Source organism: Leishmania panamensis (genome assembly GCF_000755165.1).
Source record: "Leishmania panamensis strain MHOM/PA/94/PSC-1 chromosome 10 sequence".
Taxonomy (NCBI): Eukaryota; Euglenozoa; class Kinetoplastea; order Trypanosomatida; family Trypanosomatidae; genus Leishmania; species Leishmania panamensis.
In genome coordinates, this window is record NC_025855.1 from 377842 (window position 1) to 393418 (window position 15577).

The 15577-nt window shown below is 60.2% G+C and overlaps 4 protein-coding genes across 4 annotated transcripts, besides 1 other annotated feature; all 4 read right to left on the minus strand.

Moving 5' to 3' along the window:
• Window positions 1-830: 830 nt before the first annotated feature.
• Window positions 831-4823, minus strand: LPMP_100860 (hypothetical protein; the record flags this gene model as incomplete). The annotated part of the gene is made up of 1 exon (XM_010698507.1): window positions 831-4823. The coding sequence occupies one exon, from the start codon at window positions 4821-4823 to the stop codon at window positions 831-833; it is 3993 nt and encodes a 1330-aa protein (XP_010696809.1).
• Window positions 4824-6304: 1481 nt separating this feature from the next.
• Window positions 6305-6741: a repeat region.
• Window positions 6742-7263: 522 nt separating this feature from the next.
• On the minus strand, window positions 7264-7587 carry LPMP_100870 (hypothetical protein; the record flags this gene model as incomplete). The annotated part of the gene is made up of 1 exon (XM_010698508.1): window positions 7264-7587. One exon carries the CDS (start codon window positions 7585-7587, stop codon window positions 7264-7266), a length of 324 nt encoding a protein of 107 aa, XP_010696810.1.
• Window positions 7588-8716: 1129 nt separating this feature from the next.
• On the minus strand, window positions 8717-10318 carry LPMP_100880 (guanine nucleotide exchange factor subunit GCD7; the record flags this gene model as incomplete). Its single annotated transcript, XM_010698509.1, has 1 exon — window positions 8717-10318. The coding sequence occupies one exon, from the start codon at window positions 10316-10318 to the stop codon at window positions 8717-8719; it is 1602 nt and encodes a 533-aa protein (XP_010696811.1).
• A 1452-nt stretch (window positions 10319-11770) lies between these two features.
• LPMP_100890 (hypothetical protein) lies at window positions 11771-14161 on the minus strand (the record flags this gene model as incomplete). The annotated part of the gene is made up of 1 exon (XM_010698510.1): window positions 11771-14161. One exon carries the CDS (start codon window positions 14159-14161, stop codon window positions 11771-11773), a length of 2391 nt encoding a protein of 796 aa, XP_010696812.1.
• Between the last annotated feature and the right edge of the window lie 1416 nt (window positions 14162-15577).

Sequence of the window (15577 nt, forward strand, 5' to 3'; positions counted from 1 at the left end):
GACGCATGACTCAGATGATCAGGATGGTGTTCTTAACCGTTAATTTGGGGTGTCGGCATTGTTCCCCAGTTCCTGTCATCGTTCTTGTCACCCTCTTCCTCTCTTTTCGTCCCTTTCGCTCCACACCCCACACTCCATACAGCACAGGCAAACACTCCCACAGCGACGCTTGCACGCGGCCACAGATGAGGGGCCCGTCTGTGTACAGGACTGCCTGTGTCGAGGAACGGTGGGTGTGTGCGGGTGAGTGGGGGGAGGGGGAGGAGGGGGAGGAGGGCTGCTTTGTTTTCACTGTGTGTGTGTGTGTTTTCCCCCAAAGTTAGCGGTTTGTGCTTGACGTGGACGCATTCCGCGCGCGCGCGTGTGTGTGTGTAGGGGCGACGATGACAGTCCTCGCTAATGCACCGTAATCCTCCCCATCCTCATCCTCATCCTTATCTATCAGCTCGCCCTATTCGAGTCTGCGTCGGCTCCACCCAAACACACTCTCGCTTCTGCTGTGCGGTGCACCAACCCCCGTATCCCCATTACATACGGGCGTCAATGCAACTGTGCTGAGAGCGCCGCAAGCGTGTCTACTGTCCTTCTCGAGAGGTGAGCTGTAGAGCTGCCCAAGCACAGGCACACACCCACCCACACACACACGCCAAGACAGACCATCGTCACAGCTACTGCAGGTCCCTTTCCCTTCACAACGACAGAAACATGCTCAATCACCAGCTGCTATCCAGGTGCTCCAGGGAATCTGCATCTCCACTCCAGGCGGCCTCTTCGCCTCCGCCCTTCCCCTGTCTGCACAAGTACACTTCCCCGGATTCCAGCGCTTCGCTTTACGAGGCCGGCGCGCTTTCAATGACGCGCAGCAGCCCCACGGAGGCACTCACCATGCCTGCCAAGGCACCGTACGGGTAGAGGATAGCGCTCAGCGGGGCATCAGACCTAAAGGATTCAAATTTGCCAAAGCAGTACTTGTAGGCGAGGTACAGCTCGGCGATGCAACGAGCCTCCAGCAGAACTGTCGATGTCAGGTTCGGGTGCACGCGCAGAAGCCACACATAGTCGAAGAACTTTCGCATGACCCACGGAACCAAGAGTATGCCAGCCGAGGACTCAGCTGCTCGCTTGTGAGCCGCACCGCTCTTGCGCCGCTGATGCATCTCGTCTGCTGGCTGTCCGTCGCCGACGGAGGTCTTCACCGCATGACTGTTGCGGCGATTCACCAGCTGCTCCACAGGCGAGTTTTGGTGCGCCTCATCGCTGGGGTTTTGCGCTTCCCACCGCGCGCCAGGGCTACGAAGGCGTTGCTGCTGCTGCTGTGACTCAACCCTCATGACCTCATCGTTGTACAGCTGAACCCAACGCGGCTTCTCGCGCTCTATCAGACCTGGTGAACCGAGAGCCACCCTTGTCGGGGAACGGCGGGTTTCCTCTGTGTGACCATCCTCGCTGAGCGATGCAGCAGTGGTCGGCGCCGCCGCTGTGTGCTGGACGAACGATGTATTGGCTTCTGCCTTCGACGTCACGGCGAGCGTGTGTGACGGTGACACCGGCATACCGCCACTTGCGTCGGCCTCCTCTGCCTCCTCTCCTTGATCCGACTCGGAGAAGATTTCGCGGTAGAGAAATCCACAACGACTGCAGGCCGGCATCATCCTTGCCGGATCCGCCGCCTCCACATAGGCGAGGCTCGATACAAACGGCGCACCGTAGTCGAGGTCCAGCGGAGGGAAAAAGAGGTTCGTCTTGCGCCGTGCAATGAAGCCATGCATGCGCCAGACCCTGTCTTCCGGGTCGTCGTCGCCGCTGCAGCCACACCGGCAGTGTATGTTCTGCCGTGCTGTCGTATACTTGACCCAGCCCGGCTGCAGCAGTCGCACCGTATTGAGCAGCAGGTCGATGATAGACACCACGAGCCAGCAGCGGTTGATGATGAGGGTGATGACTCGGCGGTGCGCCTCGATGAACGTGAAGGTGGTGAAGTGTTCTGTGGAGATAAGGGTGGCGTCGCGCAGGAATCGCCGACACGCTGCAGCCAAATTGCGGAAGCCGAGAAGCGCCATGAGCGCCGAATTAAACTGCAACACACCCTTGCGCCACCGCGCTGGCAACGCTGTAGACGCCGGCTGCAACTCCCTCAGCCACGTCGAGAGCGCGCCGATATGGTTGTCCTTGTACTCGTGGAAGCCGGTCACCGTGCTGGTGGAGAGAATGCTAAGGTCACTCTCCCTGCAGTACTTTTCCACTGGCAGCGGTGGGACGTCGTTGGAGATGGAGGAGGCTCTAGTGGACGTCGTCATGGGCAATACTGAGGTACACAGCACGGCAGTCGCTGGTGGCGTGGAGGCAAGCATGAAGGCTGCCCAGTGATTGCGCAAGGATGATGAGTGATGACCATTCCGCTCAGTATCGTGAATCGCCGTCGCGGTGCTGCACTCCCGCTGGCTTTCCTGCTGCGTGCCATCGACCGACGACGCCAGGACAGCCTGCGTGCTCGTGGACCCGCCAGCTGCAGATGACAACGGTGGTGGTGGCGGCGGCTGCATGTCGGCGCTCTCGACTCTGGAGGTAGAGTTCGTGGTGCCATCCGGCTTCGTTGTCACTTCGGACGGAGATGCAGCTGTACAGGACAGCCCGGCTGGCTTCAGCGGCGACAGCAAATCAACAGAGGAGTAAGGCAGTACCGGGGATGCGACAGGCTCGTCAGAGTGACTCGGCGGCACGGTTGGTGCACAGGCCATGCGCCAGTTGTTCGGCACCGACAGTGGGCCGTCCCCAGGTGTCAAACAATCACCACTCACCAGCTCCGTCATCAGCTGACTTGACATAGATTCGTACGACGGCGAGCGCGGCGCAGGCATCAATGGCGTGCTTTTATGAGTGATACTGTTCTCTGCACCCCCATGGAGGTGATCGCCCACGTCGCCGCTCGTGACGCTGCTGTTAGCGGTATGGGCGGGGGTGCCGTTGTTCGAGGGCCGCTTCAGCGGGCGTAGTAACGTTTTGCGACCTGCTTTGTCGACCCAGTCTTCCGTCGCGGGGCTGAGTGCGTTGGTTGCCGCGTCGGCGGTGGCGGACGGCGTCAGGCCGTGCCGCTGGTGCTGCCGGTGGACGGGCTCGCGAATGAGAGTCAGATTATCCGTGTCGTGCGGCTCGACGATGTCCTCCTCGCCTGAGGACGTCGTGAAGGCGGAGTTGACAGCGGGGTCGGAGGCCACACGTGGTAGCGCCCGAGGGCCAGTGGAGTCACATTTACTTCCCGCGATCGGCGTTGGAGCTGCCGTGGCGGTTTTGGGTGTCCGTCCGCCCCAGTCGTCCGCCGCACCAGCCTCTGCCGACAGGCTGCGGAACGACACGCTCGGAGGCAGCGGCAGCTCACTCACGCCCGTGGCGGGGGACTGCTGCTCAGGGCGTTCCCTGAAGATGTTTGTCCGAGTACCCACCCCCGCTGTGCATGGGAACACGGGCTGCAACATCTCCGCACCGCCGCTACTAACGGCGTCGCCCGCATAGTCAGTTGCTTTCTGCGGCGTCAAGCTGGTGCTGCCACTGCAGGACTTCAGCTCAGTGAAACTCCCGCCGGCAGCCTGCGCGGCCTTCTCCACCTCAGAGGCGTGTGTGCACATCTTGTCTGCCAGCAGCGTGTCCTTTGCCGGCGACTTGGATGGCTGCTCACGCATACGTTGCTGAATGCGGCAGTCCGCCACCATTGAGTCCTCGGGCACCTCGCCGCGGCTCTGCCCCTGTGTAGCCTGGGCAGCTTGCGCCCAGCGCAGCAGTCGACCCGAGAGACACTGTCCCCACAATGACGAGGCCCCCATTAGAATCAACCCTCGCTCCAGGCGCGACACGACGGGCAACATGACGGCACACGTGGCGCGTGCGATGCTGCTCTCGTACTTCATCCACATTCGCTCACATACAGCCTGCAGTGTGAAGAGGTTGAGCAGGCCGCGACCCATCTTGAACAGGCTGCGACCGTGGCGGATCGTGTTATAGTTGCGGTAAAGCCGCTCCGCTATCTGGCCCATGAGCACTTGCACCTCGGGCGAGAATAGAGACGACGTCTTCAGGAGGCAGATGGCGAGCTGCAGGCTGTACTGGATGAGTTTGAACATCAAATCACGACCGTCGGAGGCGGTAAGGACGTAGAGCAACGTGCTTCGCGGCAGGTCGTTGGGGATCAGCACACCGACGCCGTTGTTCTCGTAGTAGCCCTCGACACGCACCTGCACGCGATCCTCGTTCGCATCCTCCTCCGTAGCGGAGATGCCGCGGAGGCTGACGTGGTCCGCCCCGCGCGAGTACAGGTCGCTGGGCGAGGAGGCCGGCGAGTAGACGATGGCCACGCCCTTCGACAGTGAGTGCTGGTTCTGAAGGGTGCAGTAGTCTTGCACCGTGAGGCTGTCTCTACCGGTGCAGAAGGAAGGGCCCATGGCCAGCGCCTGCGAGGTGGGGGAGGTGCTTGATAAAAGGTCAGCTATCGAGTCCAAGCTTGGCCGGGCCAGGACGGATACAATTGGGTCGCTGTGGTGGCGGTGCTGCAGGGTCGGGAACGCAGGATAGGACCCAAAGAGCTCCTGATTTTCCAGCCGCGCAAGTGCCACGATGCCGCCGCCGGTGCTGCCAGGAGCGCCGCTGTGGCTGCGGTGGTGGTGATTTCCGTCAGGACACACCATGCGCTGTGATGGAAAACGACGTGCACGGAGACTGCCGGTGTGTGGGCTGAGTGGAGTGCTCACCGACACTGAGTCGGACACGTTCGCCTGGGACGACGGCGACGAGGGTTGGAAGTCGATCCTCCGATCTGCACTACTGTGGTCCATCTTGATGTGTCGCCGGTGTTGTGTTTTGTGCGTATCAATAGAGAGAGAGAGAATGGAGCGAGTTCGAGTCAATGGAGCTGTCAAGAGAAGTCGAGGGGGGTGAAGGGGGATTGGAGGGGCTGCGTGGGAGACCAAAGAGTGCGAGGCACAACAGTAAGCATCGCAGCCAAAGCGCCACCACTGCGATTGCCGCCACGCACCGCGAGAGAGGCCGATGAGGGGGGGGGAAAGAAAAGCAAAGAAGAGATCAAAGCAGCTTAAGAGCCTACACCGTTTTGAGGACCCGCGGGGAGAGGGGGGAGGGGGGGTGACCAGGCAGAACGAGGCACACACAGCTACACAGAGAGACGTTTCCACAGGTGGCTTCGGTTACGTCCACAACAACTGGAGCAGCAAGACGTGTAGGGGCCGGGAGAGAGAGAGGGGTTCGGAGAGTGGGGAAAGAGGATCAGCAGGAAGCAAAGGACGGGAGGAAGAGGAAAGAGCCCTGCGGGCGTTATAAGGGGGTAGGGAAAAAGGGGCAACAACAGTAGCGGCGTACCGATGGTGGGGTGGTGGTGGAGGAAATGCCCCAATGCCACGCTCGGTGTGGTACGCGCGTGGTCGTGTGCTCTTCGCGTCCAGTATGTATGAGACTGTCGTCTCGCTTTCTCTCGCTTCTCTCTCACCTTTTACTTAAACCCACACACGTCTGCGGTGTGTGTGTGTGTGCAGCCAGCCAGCCAGCAGAGCACTTATGCAGCGACACCTGCGCACTTGAAGGAGCAACAAAGGTGAAGGGGGAGGGAGATGGGGAAAGAGGCGTGTGTGTGTGTGTGGCTCTACCGCTCTCACAACTACACAGAGCGATAGGCCCAAAGGTACACGCGCGCACGGACTACACCCACACCCACACCCACACACACACACAGGGGGGAGGGGGGAAATAAGAAACAAACAGTGCGTGCTCTTGAAGGCGGCAATTACCGCAGCGATGGTGGCGGAAAGCGTAAGGAGGAGGAGGAGGAGGAGGAGGGGGGGTGAGGTCGATTTTCCTACACAGTCAAGAGAGGTCTCGAGAGGTCTGGGGGGGGGGAGGGGGAGGGGTGCCAAAGAGCAGTGGATGCAAGTGAGATGCGCGCGCGAGAAAGAGAGACCAGAAAAGGGAGAGAGAGAATGTGTGTTGGAGATACGCACACCCACACACCCACGTATTCATGGGGAGGGAGATGAACATGACGGATCCCTCTTAAAGTGGGAGGGAGAAGAGGGCAGTGTGAGACGGTGTGTTTCCCTAAGAAGGCCGCGCCGCCTTTCATTGCAATTTTGTTGTCGTTATCAAAAGGCTCCAACGGTGCGAGGGAGAGAGAAAGACAGGGCGAGAGAGCGTTGCATCTCGAGTGCACAGCTGCACCGCAACTGTGTTCGCTTTTTCTTCTCCTTTTCTCTTACAGTAACACAAGCAAAAACCCTCCTTGACAGGGAGGGAGGAGGAGGGGGGTGGGCACACCGCAGCGCGTGGCACCACAGGACCCCAGTGCCTCCACTCCGTGTGGGGAAGCCAGGCAGCCCCCCTCCCATCCCTGCCAGTGCTGAGCCACTTCTGGTATCGGCGGCCAACTACTGAGCGGCGCTGCGCCGGAGAGACCTGCAACAGCGAGCACGTTTGCATTATCCATGTGATGGGCAGAGTGTCAGCGTGGCTCGAATGTGTCGCACCCGGCATGATGGGAGCGGCTGTGAGGCGAGCTGCGCAGCGGGAGCGGGCAGAGCTTGAGGCAGGGGCCGCGCGCGGATGACTGAGTCAGCGCATTGCTGTAACGCGTGCGTCCACGGCTGCTTCGCCCCCGCGATAGGGCCCGAGAGGCAGGCCGGATATTCAGTGGAGGAGTTGAGCTGACGCACTACGGCTGAACGGACACACGTTGGGGGAAAAAAAGAGTGTACGTACGCACGCACCAACAGGCGCGCCGAAGGAGAGGGCGATGTATGGGCGAATTCGCAGGGAAAAGGGGGAGGTGTGAAGGCGGGTCGCGGTCCGTCTCCCCACCCACCGCGTGCGCTCTCTCTTTCTCCCTCGTACAGCGTAGCTAGTGTCATGAGGAGTGAGGAGCGGTGAGGAGAAGTCGGAGAAGGGAGTAGCCGCCCATAAATGAAGCTCTACAGCGGCACACACACACACACACACCAAGTGCGAGAGCATTCGCACCAGTGGCAGTCGTGTGACTCACGCCGAGCACGGCCGATCAAGTCAACAGCAGCGCCTTGGATGAGCCCGACTGATGAAACGGAGCGAAACGCCGGCGGGCGGCAGGTTGGCGGTTGTGATGTTCGTGGCGGAGAGCGTGCGAAGAGATGGAGGCAGAGAACACCCCTACAGCATCAACAATACTCCTCCTCCGGCGCTGACCTGCGCTTCCCTCCGACCCACTCGCCCATATGCCTCCTTATTACTGATACCTTAGACGGTTGCTGCCGCGTACTCGACAGCGTTAGCGGCCTCGCTGCGGCGGCGCTGAGCCGCGCTGCACGGCTCGTAAGAGGGGAACTTCTCCTCGCGCACGCGGTCATCCTTTAGACTGGTGCAGTACAGCCAGCCGAGACCGAAGCGCTCATTGTCGTGCGTCTCTACCGCCATGTTTACCGCGACAAGCAGCAGCAGGGGTCCGAAGAACTCGAGGTAGGCGTGGCCGACATGTTTCACATACGACTTCGTGAAGCCCCACAAGCGACGGACGGTGCTCTCCCCACCATCCTTGACAGAGGCCCCTTTGAGGAACAGCATGTGTGGGCAATGGCGGAGCGAGTATGTTTCTGAATTTGGACGAAAAGGAAGGTGAATGCGTTGGTGTATAGCGGGTGTCGCTGCCGAAGTGTTCGCCGCGGATGACGGCGTTCTGGCAGCTGGCGTGAGGACAAGTCGCAGGTGGGTGCTTGCAGTTTTGTTGGGTTGGATCAGGGGGAGGGAAGCGACGACCGATCCAGCTAACGTAGGGGCGACGGAAGCGAAAAAACAACAGCAGCTCGAATACCTCACGGTGTGAGCACTCGCGTTGAGCATTGTCGTTGTTCCGCCCCGCAGGTCAGGCAAAGAAAGAAGAGGGGAGCACAGAGAGAGGGGCGACGATGGAATGGAGCATGTGGAGAGAGGTAGAGGCACTGACCCACTCGAGGTGCCCTCACGGGTGAGGCAGCAGCATTCGACGCACGAGGGATGAGAAAGACCGAAGAAGAGCAAAGAGTGATGCCGGTGGTACTGATAGTGACATCAGCGAGAGCACGAGCAGAGAGAGAGAGAGAGAAGCCGGAGGAGGCTTGATCGACCTCGATGGTCTGGTTAATGCCGAAGGAAAACACAGCGCGCCAACCCAGATACACACAGACCGAGAAAGAGAGAGAGAGAGAGAGAGAGAAAGCAACAGCGTGTGTCCGCTGCTGCATCTTAAGCGTGAGAAGTCTTTCCTTCTCTTCCTACGCGCGTGCACCTGTGCGGCATGTGTGGGACACCCGTAGGATCTGCATGGGTGTGCATGTGTAGTGATGCGGATCGGTGCTGGGCTCACTGCACAAACACCCTTCCTTCCTCCCCTCTTCTGCGCGTAGCTCTTAATCACCGCCGCCTGTCTGGAACTTTTGCGGAAATACCCCCCCCCCCAAAGTAAAACAGTGGCAAACACAACAGAAAAATTTTGTGGCAGTGCCAAATGGCCGTCAGCGAGCAGAGGGGGGGAGGGGAGGGGAGGGAACGTGGTCCTCCACCTCCACTCACAGACGCACGCAGAGGCACACACACGCACACACACACACAGACACACACACACACACACACGCATCCACATCCACGCCAAACAACCTCCCATCTTGGCAGCAAACAAGAGCTCGCAAACGAAACTCGAGACGCAGCAAAGTCATCCTCAATCTGCATCGCTGTAGTTTGCCCGCACAATGCGGTGAATCTGCGAAGGCAGCAGCTCGCTGTCGTTGGTGACGAAGAGCGTAATGAGCTCCGGCGGCACGTACTCCGTGACGGGGGCATGGATGGTCAAGCCGCGGCCGCTGTCCGAGACGGCGACGCCAAACGGCGAGGGCCACACGTCCTCGGGGGAGCCGTAGGTCGACCATGGCATCTCTTGTGCACCGGACCGTGCAATGCGCACCAGTCGTGTACACAGCTGGTCGCTTGGGTAGTACGGCGACATCTTCAGTGTGGTGGTGGCCACCAACACGGGGACGGCAAAATGGCGAGCAGCGACGCAGAGGACGTGGGTGCCAATCGCTGTCAGCATGCCACCGTTGGCCAAGACGTTCTCAGCACCCACCAAGACCTTGGTGCACATGCTCATGACCACATAGGCGGAGCTGTCCGGCAGCAGCTGTGCAGCGATGCCACGGCTGCACAGCGCCTCCGCAAATTCTTGTGTCCCCTCCGCCGGCAGCGGTGCTCCCTCAAGAATAAAGACTTTGAAGTGGTGCCCTGCGTGAGCGGCCTCCAGCAAGTAGCGGCGAATGGTGTGGCTGCACCCTAGCGTGATGATCGTATCCGACGAGTGTAGCTGCCGTGGGGAACGGCGGCACAACTCCCCTGTCATCCCTTCTATCTCCCGCTTGAACTCATCGATGGCGTCCAAGGCATCCTGATAGAAGTTCTCCATGCGCACCGGGAACTCGATCTCACCACCGCCTTCCACCAGCACTTGCTCACGGCGGCTCGGCGCGCGTTTCAGCAGTTGCCGGCCCGGTATCTCCCTCGCCACTATCGAGCTGGTGCGCTGCAGCAGTGGCCCGCCAAAGTCACTGGCCACAGACGCGCTGTGCTGCTGCAGCTGGCGCACATGGCTACCGCTCGCCTCTTCAGTGCCAATGGAAGCGCCAGTGAAGCGCACGGAGAAGCCAATGCGAGGGAGGGGTTGAGAGGCGAGAAGATCCTTCCTGAGCGCCGGCTTCATGCCCTTGCCATGCAGGGATGGGTTGCTCAGCTCTGCGGAGTCGTCCCTACCGCTCCTGTTGCTGGAGCTCGACCTGGTGTCCGCAGGGGATTCAACGACCACTTCCTCGTTATCCGAGGCGAGATCGTTCAGTATCGACTTGGCCTCGTCTTCGAGCTCCGCGTCCGTGGCCTTGCTGTTGGCGGCAGACTCCCGTACAATAGAAAGCACGCGCCGTGTGACGTTCATGAGAAAGAGCGTGGCAAACTGTGCGCGCAACAGCGTGTCACCGGTGCGGGCAACGAGAATGAGAAGGCGGCTGACCTGCATGCTCGCCACCTCGGCTGCCGGGTAGCCAGCCTTGAGCAGCTGTATCGTTATACTGTGCGGGTCCTTCTCGGCATCCTGGAATAGACGTACGATGGTCGACATCATGTCCGCCATCTCCACAGCGGCCGCTGTGGAGAGACTCTCCTCGTCACTGCGCGCGGCGGCGAGTTTTCCGCGCTTCAGGTTAGTGATAAAGGCCTCTGCGAGGTCGCTGACCTGGCGCACCAGCTTCTCGGGCTCTTCAGGAACATTACCGAGCATTGTGCGTTGGCGTGCGTCTGTGCAGAGGGGAGGGGATAGACGGGCGAGGAAAGGAGGAGACGAAAAGGACTCCAAACTACCCGAGACCCCAATCGCCCTCCAAAACGCCAAGAAGGGGGGGGGAGGGGCGGGAGAGCAGACGAGGGAGGGAGGGAGGGGAGGGGGTAGGCGGGCGAGGAAGAAGGGACAGGAGAAGGGTGTGGGCCATTTGAGGCGAAGAACGAGGAATGGCGGCAGAGAGTCATCACCGTCCCCCGCTCCTCCCCCCCTGGTGCGGTCCGATTGGCGCCAATGTGAAGGTGTAGCCGCCTCCCCTGTGCCACGGACACCCACGCGCACGCACGTGTGCATACTTCTCGTTGCAGGTGCACATATCAGATGTTGCGAAGCTCTATCGCCACACAGACGTGCAGGGGGGGGCAAGCGAAGACGGAGCAGAGACAGGGAAGAGGGCGCACAAGAAGAGATGTGTCAGTGTCTGCCATAGCTGCTCAACGCCATCACGCGATTACACCACCGCTGCCCCTTTCCTCTTCCCCCCCGCTACACCAAGAAACGGTTGGACTCCACGCACCCCTTTGCCTTGGAGTGTCACACGGCAGCTTGAGCTCGGTACCACTGCCAGCCCATGCGCGTATGCCCAATGACCAGAGAGAGAGAAGGTCTCTTCTGAAGCGAAAAACGAAGGGGAAGAAGAGTGAAGTATGCGAGATGCACTCACCCATCAAGACATGTATACGACTGTGCTATGGTCTGGACCTCTGCTACACCTCTGCCACCTGAGGTAGAGGAGAGGTATCAACATCAGTGGCAGCAGCAGTGAATCGGAGGGGCGAGAGAGAGTGAGACGAGTGCCTCTCCGCCGCCTCCACCCTCAACTTCAACACAGTGCGCCTGCACACGTCAGCCCAGTGCACGGCACTAGTCCAAAGGAAAGAGAAAACAAGAGAACAAAATGAGCACAAACAGCCGCCTCACCGCGGCTACCACGGTTCTAGTGACATCCTCTTTATGGTGTACGCGTCTGTGCGTTGATGCGGTCAACGCACTGCGGTGTATGCGTGTGTGTGTGTGCATGTGAGGGAGAGACAAGCACGCCCACACCGTCATCTACAACAACACCAGCGGCACCTGCGTGTCCTCTGTCAAGACGACCCTACTTTCCTTCCCTCCACTTCACCTCACCTTCACCGCCCTAGTAGTGGTGCATTGGACAGGGTGAGTGAGAGAAGAAGGGTGCGGTGCTTGACTAGACGTCTTGCTTGCGATGCCGATGGGAATGGCAGGGGAGATAATTGGAGGAGGAGGAGAGGGGCAAATAAGGGAAGAGTGCGGTGTGGGGTGGGGAAGTTACACGTCTACTGTCCTCCTCCTCCTGCGGCTGCGTCTTCCCTCCACACACACACACATACACACAGGTACACACATGCCTTTCCCTTCGCTTTCCCATGGTTAGGGTCGACGCGCATCTTTCTTTGCCTCGAGCTTCTTGCGAGCTCGGATCAGCTCCGACATGTGCTTCACCTCCTCACGCCGCAACGGGTCCTCGTGATCGTCTTCAACGGCTCTCACACGCGTCTGCAGGTTGGCATGGTGCACCCCTGCCATATTTATATGGCGCGGCTGCTTCGACGAGCGACGGCGACTGCGTGCCGCTGCCGCTGCGCGATTCGGACTCCCGCTGTCGCCGCCAGCACTACACCATCTACCGTCGGCGTCGCTGTCGTTGATACTACTGCTATGAAGCTCCGACGTGTCGGTCGATGTTCCGTCAAAGTCGAGCACACGGCCACCGGGTGGGGGCAGCGCAGCCACGGTGGCCAAGGGCACATCGTCCTTATCCTCCTGACCCTCGATGAAGCCGGCACCGGCCGTAGCAGACGATCGTCTACGCCGCTGATTCGCAAGGGTCCGCGGCGCACCGTCCTCACTACCGCCAGGTGCGCGCCCGTAAGGGTACAGCAGCGCAAGCGCGGCGGAGGAGGAAATACCAGCGACGTCGGCTGCCGTTCTGCCGCGGCGGCCGCCGGGGCCTCGTCCACCCGCCCCCCCACCTACACCCTCGTGTGCCAGGGAGACGCGACGGTTGTTTGCTGGTATCACAAGGTGCGTCGAGGACACCACTGCAATTCCTGAGCTGCTGCCGTCGTAGCGATTCACAACACCTCCACCGTGCCCTGCGTCCTTGACGGAGGCGGAGGCGGTAGAGGACGGACCGATGTCAGTCGCCCCGGCGGTGTCTGCAGCCAGCGCTAGCAGTTTCTGCGCCAGCACCGCAACGTGCAGCGGCAGGGTTGAAGAGCGCTTCGCCAGCGCTGGAGTGCGCTGGATCGACGGTACCGGTACATCAGTGCGATAATTAGCCACCAGCTCTGCCAACCGGTTCACGCGCTCCACCACCTCCATGAGAAGGGCCTGATGCCCTCTGTTGGCGCCGACGTGGGTGATCAAGGACTCGTTCTCCTCCTGCACAAACAGCTGCAGCTCCCGTTCCATTAGTGGCGACGCCGTGCCCTTCGCCGCCAGTCCGGTAGCGGCACCCACAGTGTACTTTGTCTGCTTCGCCCGCTCGCGGAGCTGGTGCACTTCGTGCTGCAGCGCCGCTTGCGCCTCTCGCATGCAGTTCAACTCGTCCTGCAGACGGTACTGCTGATCGATTTCTGCTTGATAGACCCTAATGAGGGCATCAAGCGTGTCAACCTTTGCCACTCGCATCATGTCACGGAAGGTCACTTCGTACGCAGCGACGCGCTCATCTGTGCCAGGCGACGACTGACCGGCGCCATCCCTGTTACTATTCCTCTCTGGGAGTTCTGTGCCACCCTCCCGCGACACGCACGAGGCCCGCAGCAGTGACAGAGCTGCGCGTGGGTTCATGCGTTGTCGCTCCAGCTGTTCTTTCGTGTTCTCCTCGGCGTCGAGCATCTGGGCTTCTTCCTCGAGCTGCTGCTGCAAATCCACCGCACGGCGCTCCTGCTGCTGCGTTAGCGCAATCCCCTTGTCCACCTCCCGCCGCGTCTCTTGCAGCGCCTTCTCCTTCGCCTTGCGCATACGCGAGGCGCTCTTCTGCACGACCTGTAGAGCCTCGACGGCCGTTGCGTATGCCGCACGCGCCGTGTCGTGAAGTTGGAGAAGTTTTAAGTGATCTCGGTGGCGGTCTGCGTACTCCCTCTCCAGCAATGTCTGCTGCGCATTGTACTGCGTCGCCTCGGTGGAGAGAGTGGCTAGATGGTGCCGATAGTTCGCCAGTATGACGCTAGCGATGCGCTGCTTGCAGAGTATCTTGTCGATGAGCTGCTCAAGGCGCATCATGCGCAGATACACCGACCGGTTGGCGCCCGTCAGCAGCGTCGCCGGGTCTAGCCTCATCTGCGCCTGCTCCGCTAGAGATTCTTGAGCCTTGGCTTCAATATCCAACGCGGCCTCGTTAACATTTATTTCATGTAGGACCTTGTTGCGCCGCCGGCGCGCGAGGTTTGTGCGTTGCAAGAGCACCTCTACCTCAGCCTCGGTGACGGTCGCTGGCCCATTCCCCATGCCACTTGTTTGTGTGCGGGTCCCAGTCAGCGCGACGAGACCAGCCGCCGCTGCGACCTCTGCATCACGCCTTCGGCGCTCCCCAGCTTGAATGATGTTGCGCAGTGTGGCGTTGTCATCGCAGAGCATTCGCAGCTGGCGCCTGTACTGGACAATCTGCTTCTGGCGTTGCTCCTCTAAGTGCGATTGCTGCTGTAGCGCATCGCTCAGCTGCTGGTAGAGGTAGGGCACCTCGCGCAAAGTGCTCTGCTGAAGCACGGCCGTGGACGCCGGCCGTGGCCTTCCGCCACCGGCGCTCCCAGCCATCCGTCCTGACGGCATCGCTGGCGTAGGGCGACATCCACCACTGCCCCCCGAGAAGGGTCTCACCTGCTGCTGACGACGCTGGAGAGACGATTGCTTGCTCTCTACATGTTGACTGTTGCTGGTGGAGCCCGCCCCCACTGCTGGTGAGCCCGAGCGCATCATTTACTGCTGAAACGAGTGCCACCCAATCGCACCCTTCGCCACTGTTGTTTGTTCGTCGCTTCTTCTGCTTGCTGCGTCAGAGGCGTGTGTTGAGGGTCTCTATTGTAAACTGGCCCGTGTATACGTGCGTGTGTGTGTGGAGGGGGGGGGGGGGCGCGGTGAGGAGTGCCCAATTCGGACTTGTAAGGGAGAAGACAAAGATGCGCTGGTGCTCGTGCTCTGGCGTGTGTTCCCATACACAGGGCAGGGGGTATGCCACACACACTCACACTCACACACACACTCGCTCGCTCGCTCGTATTGCCCTCCTTTTCCTCCTTCGACGAGTATGTGTGAGAGAGACGGTGCTGCACGTACCAAGCTGTGACCCGCACAGCGTGTTGGGCGCAAGAGCAACACGAGAAAAGAGACGTACATGCGAGGTAAAGCACGCAGCAGCAGAGACAGTGGTGGTGGTGGTGGTGGTGGTGGGAAGGAGGGGGAATGGCAAGAGTTGAACAGGAGAGACACTTGGGCTTCTTCTACTCTCAACAACTACGTGGAGGAGAGGCGTTACTAGCTCCTCTTCCCCACCTCCTACCACAGTGTTTCCCGAACAACAACAACGTGAACACACGTTGTGTGCTCTGCTGTGACACGCTACAGCGCAGAATGTCATCCCCATCAGGGCAGCGCGTTCGTTATAACGGTTTCTTTGTCTTCTAGTAAAGGCCAAGGTGCTGCGGAGAACAAGAGGGGGGGGGGACGGCGGAGGGAGGGGTGTTAGACCAGACGACCTCGCGTGCGCAGTTCCCCGCTCCAGGGCTGTCTCGACGAAGCCCATGGGGCCTAGCTGCCAGCTACGACACCCAACCCAGTCACCCACACACACCCACACCCACACCTACGCCCGTACTTCCCGTAGACATATCGCAGCCTCTCCCTCGCTGATCCACCGCTCGCCAAGGTGCAGGTTTGTTTCTTCACTCAGAAGGAGAACACACACACGCGCGAGAGAGAAAAAAAAAAAGAAACGTCGTCGAGGAGATCCCCCCAAAATAGAGAAGCAAAGCGACAGACGCAAGTCGGCCGCAAAACAAAACAAAAATTTATAGGCAAATCATGAAAAGGCAAAAACTCTATGGAGGCGTCACGAGCGCACGGCAGTACGGAGAGAGAGAGAAGACGACCAAATGAGGGAGGGGAGGAAGAAAAGTGAGGAGGGGCATCGCTCACTCTGCGGCTTCTCCACTTTACTCACTCACCCCCCTTTTG